At 38.3% G+C, this 10,714-nt stretch overlaps 2 protein-coding genes and 2 non-coding genes across 9 annotated transcripts; 3 read left to right on the forward strand and 1 right to left on the reverse strand.

Moving 5' to 3' along the window:
- The first annotated feature begins 636 nt into the window (after positions 1-636).
- Trnal-cag lies at positions 637-720 on the forward strand. The gene has a single exon. It is a non-coding gene; the product is annotated as a tRNA-Leu (tRNA).
- Positions 721-1,158: 438 nt separating this feature from the next.
- Trnag-gcc lies at positions 1,159-1,229 on the forward strand. The gene has a single exon. It is a non-coding gene; the product is annotated as a tRNA-Gly (tRNA).
- A 698-nt stretch (positions 1,230-1,927) lies between these two features.
- On the forward strand, positions 1,928-4,726 carry LOC107225309 (BRISC complex subunit FAM175B). Of its 2 annotated transcripts, none has more exons than XM_015665733.2 (6): positions 1,928-2,050; positions 2,270-2,360; positions 2,520-2,832; positions 3,015-3,155; positions 3,270-3,624; positions 3,866-4,726. In XM_015665733.2, the coding sequence occupies exons 1-6, from the start codon at positions 1,964-1,966 to the stop codon at positions 4,409-4,411; spliced, it is 1,533 nt and encodes a 510-aa protein (XP_015521219.2). In that variant the 5' UTR covers positions 1,928-1,963; the 3' UTR covers positions 4,412-4,726. The 2 variants fall into 2 exon arrangements, with proteins under 2 accessions (XP_015521219.2, XP_046598819.1); XM_046742863.1 differs by having other exon boundaries at positions 3,270-3,618.
- A 27-nt stretch (positions 4,727-4,753) lies between these two features.
- Positions 4,754-10,402, reverse strand: LOC107225304 (Hermansky-Pudlak syndrome 1 protein homolog). Of its 5 annotated transcripts, XM_046742859.1 has the most exons (9): positions 9,927-10,395; positions 9,707-9,856; positions 9,298-9,563; positions 8,755-9,212; positions 7,826-8,453; positions 7,562-7,706; positions 7,065-7,178; positions 6,898-6,983; positions 4,754-6,780 (listed from the first exon to the last, which is right to left on the reverse strand). In XM_046742859.1, exons 2-9 carry the CDS (start codon positions 9,824-9,826, stop codon positions 6,603-6,605), a joined length of 1,995 nt encoding a protein of 664 aa, XP_046598815.1. In that variant the 5' UTR covers positions 9,827-9,856; positions 9,927-10,395; the 3' UTR covers positions 4,754-6,602. The 5 variants fall into 5 exon arrangements, 4 of the variants coding, with proteins under 4 accessions (XP_046598815.1, XP_046598816.1, XP_015521215.1 ...); XM_046742860.1 differs by having other exon boundaries at positions 7,562-7,682; positions 9,707-10,396; XM_015665729.2 differs by having other exon boundaries at positions 9,707-10,394.
- Between the last annotated feature and the right edge of the window lie 312 nt (positions 10,403-10,714).

A 10,714-nucleotide genomic window follows, 5' to 3' on the forward strand; every position in this document is an offset into this window, starting at 1 on the left:
AATGTAAATCGTATAAATCCGATCGCGCCCATTTGCGACCAAAAACAATGCGCACTCACATCACGTGCACCCCTAAGAATGATGATTTCCTTGCGGTGAACTATCGAACGTAAACGAGTAGTCTGATTCGATCGAATCTCTGACGTTTCCTTTTGCATTGCAGGTATGATCCGTCGGGCTTGAATGCCGGGCGCGGAACGGACCAGGTAATACTGTACAGGTTGTAGAAACTGGATAAAAGTTACGCAAAACTTTGCCTTTTGACAGGCCGCTCGTGCATATTCCCCGTGTGATTTATGGTCAATTTGTTCACGCCTGCTGAATTTATTCGGTACGCACAGAGAATCTGCATTGATTGTAACGTCATCCAAACGGAATGTCAAAACCATTTCGACCATACATGTAGATTTCTATAATTACTGTATATTCTGTACAAGCTTCGACATTTTATCCTGAGAAGGACACGCTTCATTTTTAGGTTCATGCAAGAAGAGGGCTGTTGTCTAGTATAAAACATCTAAACAACTCGAATTACATTTAACCAAGCGACAATTCTGAAACTTGCCGAAATGTATAAGGATGACCTTATAAGGTACACCGTTATCATATAAACATTACAAATATTTGGAAACGTACGTCAGGATGGCCGAGCGGTCTAAGGCGCTGCGTTCAGGTCGCAGTCCACTTCTGTGGGCGTGGGTTCGAATCCCACTTCTGACAATTTTTTTTCATTCCCCAAACACAAATTTACTTTGCAGTACCTGTAACAAACAGAGTACATGGCCCACAAACAGGACTCACCTTATAGTCCAGTCATTATAGACTAAAAACCATTTTTCGAATATACGCATAAGCATGATTTGTGTGACAGTGACCCCCCCCCTCGAGACAGCTGTGAAAAAAAAATTCACTAAATAATTATTCACGGGTAGGGTTGGTTTTTTGGATATAAGGACTGGACTATTACCTTCGGCTATCCTAGATTTCATTTTTCTTGCAGTTACATGCAGTGCGTCACAAAATCAGTAAAACGGACAGGCGACATGCGAACACACATTTTGCTCTCCACGACTTGCATTATTCTGCCGGCTGTCAGTAATCCCAAATCAGAATATTAACAAATGGACATGTAAATGCAACGTCGCCAACGTTCTCAAGGCATCGGTGGTTCAGTGGTAGAATGCTCGCCTGCCACGCGGGCGGCCCGGGTTCGATTCCCGGCCGATGCAAATTCTTTTTTATTTCCTACATCTACACCTGTGGTCAAGGTGAATTACTATTGGTCGTCGATTTCTCGACTCATTTCGTAATCTGTGGAGATTCCATCAGTACAGTATAAAACATCCACAACGGAGTGTCAAAACATCTTTTTGACAAACGTCAACGAGACTGTATTTAACTCAACGTAGAGTTTCTCAGTCAGTTCATGCGCACAATCTTGCATTACGTCATTTTTTAATCTTTCATACTGTCAAATGACGAATAAAAATCGCACCGACCGCGACAGACACCTGCCACGTTATACATCATTGGAACGTATTTACAACATCTTAGGTAACGTGCTACCTGTAAATGTAAGACAAAAAGCTGGTTATTAGTCAACATTCGTGTAAAGTTCATCGCAACGACAGTGAAACGCATCCCTTGAGCCGTTGATTAGCTTTGTTTGCGCCTTCCAAAATTGTCCTCGGTAGTATAGTGGTAATTACGCCCGACTTATCCGAATAATCTTGGGAGACCGGGGTTCAAATCCCCGCCGGGGCAACCTTTTTGACTCTTGATTGACATATATTACATTCGCGTTTTCTCTTCATGGAATCAGAGTAGTTTTTTCGATATGCAAGAAATTCCATTCCAACATAGAATCAACCGTGGGATTATAACGATTGGCTGCACACGGTGAGAAATTTGTATGCAATAAATAATGCGCGCGCAAGACGGGCTCATTCAGCGTCCTTCAAACATGGCAGAGAACGGATCGCTTGTCACGGTGTCAGGGGCAGCCCTATCTTTGCTTTTATACGAAAATGTGCGAAGTATGGGCGATCAGGTAATAAGAAATAGCCCTAAATTATTCCACACAATAATTTGCAACGATATGTTGTAAGTAGTCAAGGTCTATGTGCTGTTAAATTGGAGATTTCAACGTAGCCAGTATCATAACCTCTTTGCATGTGACGTTTCGGCTATATAAAATGTTTTTCTCATATCCTCAATATTATGTTTCAAGCGTGTTTCATTACTGTGACTCTCTTTTGTATTTCTACAGATTGGCTTCCTGGTGGGAGAAGTTCTTGTCTATGTTACCAAAAATGTCACTGATTCCGACAGACAAGTTGAAAACATAAAAACACATGTCGGTAGGTCACTGCAATTTCAATTGTTTTTCCACAAATGGTACACTTACATTTTGCGCATTCACTCTCGACTCGGATCGAAAGCGACATTTCAACTATAAATTTTGATACTCAAATGCTTATACATTACGAAGGATTGCAAGATTGCTGTTACTTTTACAGATATAAGCACGATTATTACCTATCCATCGACAAATTCGCTCTACAACGGCATAGGTCATGTGGATAAGGAAAAACTGAAAGCATTCATCCGCGATAAGAGCAAACACATCGTTGGATGGTTTCGATTCAGGAGAAATGGATCCCTTGTACCCACCCTACAGGATAAAATTTTACATAAGGAACTTAGATCGACTCTTTTCAACAGCGATGCTAGGAATCACGAATACTTTACCATGTGCCTTCTCAACACCTCTGTATCGAATCGGGGTGGAACGCACAAGTTTAGACATGTTTTTCTTCGCTACAAAAACGGGTAATACCCAAATTTAACGCATAGAGTGGACTCTCGTACAGATTATTAAAACGTGCAAGTTTTCAGAAGCTCGATGTTGCACGCAATTAATTCTACAGGACATTTAATTGGAACCAGTTCTTTTTCAATTTCACATAAACTTATAAAATCACAGTATTTATTCATACTGTTTGCTGTTTCAGTGATTTTGTGCCAATACCATTGAGAATAAATAACTTGGGTGACGATTCTTCTCGCCCGGATGGATCAGATTATAAACCCACACCTCTACAGAAATCTCTGTCTGAAACTGATGCATTTACGAAAATCATCAAATCCCTAAAGTATGAAAAGAATGTGTTCATATTTCAAAAATTATTTGTCATTATCCCTCTTTCGGAAAGTGTGATCATCGGATCCGCGATCCGTGCATTTAATGAAGAACATTTTTACTTCAGATTAGATGTGGTGAAAACTCCTGGAACAGAATTGGTGACGTGCATTCAGAAAGCAGCCGAGGATTATCTGGAACATTTAATCCCAAAACTATCTGCTTCAGACCGAGAGGTTGCGCAGTTAGAAAACAAAGTATGGCAATTACAAACAAAGATACTCGCTAAAAAGTTATCCAGTAAGACGAGAGAGCGAGAAACTTTCTGTCTGGGAAATCTGAACTGTCGGTGGGAAAAAAATGAGCAAGAGAGAGAGAAAAAAAAGCTAGAATCCAAGCTATCTGCCGACAGATTGCGAGACGAATTAATCGATATCTTCAATGACGACAGCTATGCTGTTAGAAATCAGTCTATGGTACAGGTACGCATTTATTTAACGTATGGATGTACAGGTTTTTACCCCTACTGAAAAAGTTCGATAGGAAATGGTAGACTCTGATGGAATGTTATAGAAAATATCATTTTGCGTCGTGTCTTTGAATCCCATTCTGTGACATTATTGATTATCGTATTGTTTTCTCTCAAATCCTATTGAGCTTTTCAAGAGGGGGCTGTGATTAGAATTAAACAGATTTTCAACCTTCTCATCTTTTTATTCATAGAGGCAGGCCTCGTATACCAACAAGCAGAGGAATCTTGTAATTCAGGCGCAGAAAAGTGTTAACGTTAACCCAAATAATTTCAATCAAGATGGCACAAAGGGAAAGTTTAATCCTGACTCATCAAAACCAAATACGAGTAGAGTTCAAGATCCCTTGGCTGTTTCAGTAGCAGTTACGAATATAAATATGACTGAGAAAAGCCTAAACAAAGATAGCAGATCAATGTCCAAAGAATCAAGTTCAAGTCCCGAATGCTTAATGTTTGTAAACCACGTAGACCATAACGATTCAAATTCAAATCTAGGCCGGGGGTACGGTCGTAACATTGGTAATCAATCCGAAACATTAGACTCAAGTTTTGGATCTAAAAAAGCGCGTCGAGGGAAACCGAGAACAGCCTCACACAGCCAAACACCGACTGAACAACACCAACCAAATGTGGTCGCGAAGTTAGAATGCCCTGTTTCTACTTTATCGTACAGTCAGGTCACCCGTAAATCAAACGACGCTAATACTATCCAATCCTCGGATTCGCAGGAGTACTGAGTAACTGATAATCTTGCAAATATTTAAACCATGTTATGTATAAATAATAAGAGCACAAATGGTACAGAATTATGTAAGCGTGGCAGAGACATTGGCATACAATGAAAACACTAATAAGTAAATGACTCTCAAACGATCTGATTGTAAATCACATTAAGTAAACTATATTTGTGAAAATATATTCCCGCAATTCATCGCTCTGAGTCATATCTATTCGTTTGACGCATACGATTTAGTAAGTTCTATGCTGGGTTTACCCATGGTACCAAAATGTTATTTTTTTTTCCTTAAATAAAAAGAAGAACAATCACATGACTTCGGAATTTTTTTTCTCGTTCGCGAGTGATAGACCAAATTTATCCTAATTGAGATTGCTTGGATATTCTATGTATAGTACGATCTACTTAATTTCGTATCATTATGATGAAGGCGACTCAAACGGGATTAATATCGAAGATTCTGTAAAGTTAATTTGCAAATTTTACAACTTTGTTGCGAGAAAAAAGGTGAGCTAGCAAGAAATTCCGTTCTATAAATGCAAACAAATATGAAGACACACTTGTACTAAGTAACAGACTGGTTTACTGTCTGTTGTTTTTTTTACAAATAGCTTGGATGAAGTATAAAACTTGATACATAAGTATGGTCCTTTTTGCACAATTGTTTTTATTGATAACAGGAAAATACCAAAAGCGTAGAAACTTGGTAATTTAAAATTTCTAAGTCTCGCTTGAAACGAAAAACTTAATTTTTGCATTGTATGTGATTATATTCCAATCGAGTAAATAAATAGAAAACATCTATCTACCACGTTCATATCAATGTTGAACGCAATATAAGTGTATTCTGCTTGTGTACTTGTAATTATCTTCATTGAATTAACAATTTAATGTCAAAATAATAAAAATAATGTATTTTGCTTATTTTGTCTAAAACTTTTCCACAATACTAATGAGCAATGACTGATGGTAATCGTAGGATTACATACAAACATGCCGCCATACGATGATATCGAATATTTATTACCGTCGCATTGCTTAAAAATGTCAGACGTTATCAAATCTATTCTTGTACTTTCTCGCGGGATAATAAATCCGTATAATGTATACATCATTATTCTACCTGACGATCAATTCATTCAGGGAGAACTTTGCCGATGTCTAAGTTCGTTAATATTAACTCCCCAGTTTAAGCTGCAAGTGAAAATATGTCTAGTATAAATGTCATAAACGTGTATAGTATTTACATTCGCAAAAGCATATTGTTGTAACATATTTTGCTTCAGTCTTGCAAAATAATATATCTATAGAAAGGGTTTCCAATTTATTGAAACAAGGCAGACTTACTATTAGCACATCGGTCTGATAAGTGATTAAAAAACAATCTCACACTCACGAAATTTCTGTTTTACTGGCGAGTGTTTTACACGTCATTAGAATATAATAAAAATAAAATGTTTATCGCTAATTACTTAGGAAGTCGATTATTTTACTGCAGGTCCGAGATAAATACGTTTAATTTTTAAAAGAACATACGATAAAACAGGTACACGGGTATAATAGCAATAAATTGTACAATAACGATTAAAAACGGGGTTTAAGTTAGTAAAATTATCGTGATGACAAATTGGGGAGAAAACACTATTTCCTTGTTATTACAATGACTGGATAACGAAGGAACTAAGATTTCAAAATATGTGTACGTTTCGTTTTATTACGGTTTACTGAATCGTTACGATAACGTTACTAACTTCAACATGATGATTAAAACATGGGTATTTTTAAAATACTGCATCAATACGGAATGTGTGCTGTTAATGTGGATATCATTTTTCACTTGAACATTTTCTCATTTATCTTTGCGACCGCGCACGTACGAATCCCAAAGTAACGGGATTTCTTCAATTGCGAAATTTGTATAATATCCTTCCGCAAAATCGTCTTCTTATCCTCAGTCATGACAGTGACACGACGTGAAACGGAACATTTGAAAAAAGGAACTGAATATCAGACGTACTACGGGTTTTCTATACCTATTCTAAAACATTTCGTATCCTTTGGTACAGTCCAAATATTACTTAGAAAATTCTGTGACTTCTTGAGGATACTTAGAGCTGCTAAAAATAGATCGAATTTGTTCTGGTTCCATTCAACTTAGTTTCGCATTCTTGTAACCCTGTCCTGTTGATATTTTACAGTATATCAATAGGGTTGTTTGGCACTCCGGTAACTTCCCATATCGTCGCTGCGAGTCTTCTGGAATGTTCCAAGACGCACGACGACGTTGCTAGACCCAAGTGTACACAGTAGAGCTCGTATATTCTGATCTTGTTTGGTGATAACTTTGGAAAGCAGACTTCGACAAGTTTCCTTGAAGAATGGGAAATCGAAGTATTGATTGACTTGTAAAACTTAGAAAGAACAATGTTTACCAATTTTAGAATCATTCATTTGAGTTTCACTGAAATCAAATATGGCTGCACGTACTTGTAATAGTCACCACATATGATACCAGGCAGGGGGAGATTTTTCATTAGATGATTCGGGTGAATTTTACACTTCAAGGGCGATCCCTGAAAATAATTTTCGTATAAAAAATTACGCTGATACGATAGATATTGACGATGAAAAATATACGTAGTTTAACAACATACCGAATTGTCCTCAAACCATAAAAAATACGCGTAATTAAACGTTGTATCCTTCCACATGACAGACAAGTGTCCTTCTTGTAAATGAGCTCTGCTATGATCAACCATCGTCCATATCTATACATATGAACCCTTCGATTAGACATTCAACCCAGCATCTACGGTCAACACACTTGCGCCATATGCGCCAGCGATATTTCGCGGTTTATATCCCCAGTTAAAATTGATCAATAACAATTTTGTTATAAGTGTTTTTCAAAGGTCAGGACATCCCCACTAGAATGATAGGAATCTAGTTTTGGGGGGAAAAAATGGAAAACTCATTCATAATAACGATAATCGGCGATTTCAGCAAATTCAAACGAAATACAAAAGTCTTGGTGCAAATTTACACGTGTGTGTAATGAAAGGGTTAATGGTAAATACAAAAATTAATCTTACGTTGCATATGTTACTTCAATAGGAGAGCAACAAATCGTTGAGTGACCGTTTCATATTACCTTCTTATTGGTAAGCGCTAATGTTTCAGGACTAGTGAAATCCAAAGTTGGAGCAGTGAGCCTGTGTGTCGTTCTGTCTACATAAATAAAATGAACCAGCCCTGGGAACTCTTCCAGATATTTGTTGATGGTTAGGGAAGTTCTCGTGAGTAAAACGACATTAAGGATAGATAATACGATGGAAGTAGAGCTGCCAAGCCATAGTCAAAATTTAAAACATTGGAAATCCAATCGTAAAATTACTACAAACTTATTAAAGGATATGAGCCGAGAGTGAAGTTCTTAAGAGCTTTGACTTTCAAGAAATTGCTGAAGTCGTTGATCTTCTGTCTGACCAATTTACTGACAGCTGTAATGACGTCTACACCTTGCTTCAGAAAGTTCTTGTCGAAGCAGGTGAGCTGCAGTAGCTCTTTCATAGTATCCGTAAATCCAGAAGTGCTGGATTCTATTCTCAGAACGCATTCGGGATCTCTGGATTTCAGTAGTTCTACATATTTCTTGCGTATAAATTCCCATTTCACTTGTAATCTCCTCTGACACATATCAATGTCGTTGTTTATATGATTTCTGTTCTTCTTAATCCCGTCTATGGATTTCTTTATCGCTGCGTCTAAATTATCGAACGCTGGCTTCAGCTCGTCTATGTCTTTCTGCAGCTGCAGATTGTTTATTGTATTCAAATAGTAAAAACTATCGTAGAGACCAGACGAAGTTGACAAGTTGCTTGCCTCTATGATTATAACTAAATTAATACCATCCGCTAATTCTGTGATATGAATCGCATTTGCTGTATAGTTATGACCAGAACCAAGCAGTACCAGTTGGCTGTATAAATCATCTTCGGCCAACTTGTACAAGCCCTCGCTGATAGACGAATCTCTCGAGTCACCTGTAGGAGAGACTTTTTTGTAAAGTTCTGTCAGTTGGAGAAAAATAAGTTAAACGCATCACATTGAAGCTGGTAAAATCAAACTGAAGCTAGTAAACTAGCATGTGTGGTTGAATATATTGAACATCATCTAAATAAGATAATGTAGTAGAGTTTTACATCTAGATTCCACAAACTGTTATCTTTTCACGAGATTTCATGTAATTTTGATGCTCGGGCCTTACTGCCTTATTTCAATAAATACAATCCCTTCGAACGTTATCTGTGACGACTGGACGCGGAATCATACTGATAAATTTACCAAATAAATTCGTGATGTCTTTGCACGTTGGATTAGCTAATTTTCCAGCAATATTAAGGCCTTTTGACTCTTCTGTCAAGCTATTTTCCGGGCTTAAAAAGTCATCGTCAAAGTTGTCTTGATCTTCCATTAATTTTCCTTTATCTCCAGCAACCCAGCATAGCAGCATCATTAGCAAAATATCAGAGGCACTCAAGTCGAGTGAATTTTTACTCGAGTATAAGGATAAAAATTTATTTTCCACCAAAATCAAGGCATGGACATTACTGAATTCCGATTGCGTTCTAAGTTTGTCAGTTGCATCGTGCAGTGCTCTCAGAGTAGCGGACGCTAAATCTGGATTCACGGATAATTGTTCTATAGCCTCGACTAGTATGCTCTGCTCACATCCCCGCAGAGTTATCCAGGCGTCCAGTAAGGATGAAACCAGAGATACTCTTTGCTTGTTCCATTTTAATCTAAACAAATATCGAATAAACAGGAAAGGTGAATGCTGTAACACTACTGATTAAACTTGATTTGTTTTCATCTCATAACACTAACAGAGCTACGTCAGGTCCACATAAGTGTCGAACAATGGATACGCAGACACCCAGAGTCCTCTTCATTAAAGTGACGTCGCTACTGGCTATGTAGACAAACATATAGCCCATGAAATCATCAAATACCATGTTAGTGCCATCCTGACACTGTACAGATGTATATGAATTGCCAAATTGACACGCCATCACTCGCTGGGAAGTTACAATTGGCGCAAACAGTTGGATTATTGTATTCGGACTCAGCTTGTTACTGACATCGTTTTCGTCCTGTAGAAGTAAACAGAAAAGCGTGTTTCCTGCATTATTTTATTCTAATTCAAGAAGAACAGAGAAAAGAGGGACAGACAAAATAATTATTGTAACCCAAGAAGGATTGGAGCTGTTGTGCCAATGTAATAACACACAATTACCTTATCCTCAGGAATGAGTCCCTGTATCCTAGCCAGTTTCTGTATATGCGCGGCAAATTTTTTGTTGCACTTTGTAAATAACACATCGTTCAAGTGGTCAAATATTAAAATGCACCGCATTGCGGTCGGTTGAAAGTGACAGGTGGCTCGCTACAAAAATAAATACATGCACATATGTCTACGTACACAGGCTACAGAACCGTAGTAACCTTGCATTTACGTTGAAATTCGAATGCGACTGCAGAATTTTATTCACGACGCAGAGAACTATCAATTTCTGTCACTTTGAAACGTCTCTTGGAACGTAATCAGGTACTTGTCAATATTGACAAGGGGATCCTTGGTTCTGATTCTGGCTTTTGGCCTAATCAGTTTGAAACTCCGGCGTCTAACAGGTGGCGCTAACGACGTGATTCTCGACGAGCGTTCGAAATCATTTGAAAACCATTGCGAGCCACTTCAGAGCGCTAGAGAGCAGCCCCCGTAAAGTAACGACAAAATTCAAATTCCCACGCAATGAATAGGTAAAATTTTGGTACCGTCAATAAATTCATCAATGGAATAATTGTCCATGAATTCGCTCACACATTTACTTCTTCTATACACTTTACAGCCGGACGTGTCTCACGTCAAAGTTTCGATTTTTTCGGTAATTGTTATAGCACACAACGAGCAAAGACCTCGGGACGAATTATTCACCACTCCTACTACAACTTTTCAGTCATTTCCAGAGAAGTGAGAAAAAAAAAAGAAAACCGAACAGGTGCGAACATACAAGCCACGAAGACCGCAAGCGGAATAATTAGTCCCGCGTTTGAAGGACCTCATTAACTCGAGAGGACGAATGCACAGCTCTGTGTGCGCGTGTATGTGATTACTTTACTTTGCGAACGCTTGTACATCCGCGTCCATGCATATATCGTTCGGCGGTTTTAATTGCCGAGGAAGCTGAGAGATAGCTGGAGTATGCGTATTTATGTACGTTGCAGTATTGTGGAGAGGCCACGG

Source organism: Neodiprion lecontei, chromosome 6 (assembly GCF_021901455.1).
Source record: "Neodiprion lecontei isolate iyNeoLeco1 chromosome 6, iyNeoLeco1.1, whole genome shotgun sequence".
Taxonomy (NCBI): domain Eukaryota; kingdom Metazoa; phylum Arthropoda; class Insecta; order Hymenoptera; family Diprionidae; genus Neodiprion; species Neodiprion lecontei.

Bases quoted from the DNA above. Each gene is read 5' to 3' on its own strand.
- LOC107225309 (XM_015665733.2), top strand. From the start codon at position 1,964: ATGGCAGAGAACGGATCGCTTGTCACGGTGTCAGGGGCAGCCCTATCT. The intron at 2,051-2,269 runs GTAATAAGAAAT...GTATTTCTACAG, and splicing joins TGCGAAGTATGGGCGATCAG to ATTGGCTTCCTGGTGGGAGA. The intron at 3,625-3,865 runs GTACGCATTTAT...TTTTATTCATAG, and splicing joins GAAATCAGTCTATGGTACAG to AGGCAGGCCTCGTATACCAA.
- LOC107225304 (XM_046742859.1), bottom strand. From the start codon at position 9,826: ATGCGGTGCATTTTAATATTTGACCACTTGAACGATGTGTTATTTACA. The intron at 9,564-9,706 runs GTAATTGTGTGT...TTACTTCTACAG, and splicing joins GACTCATTCCTGAGGATAAG to GACGAAAACGATGTCAGTAA. The intron at 6,781-6,897 runs GTACGTGCAGCC...CCATTCTTCAAG, and splicing joins ATATGTGGTGACTATTACAA to GAAACTTGTCGAAGTCTGCT.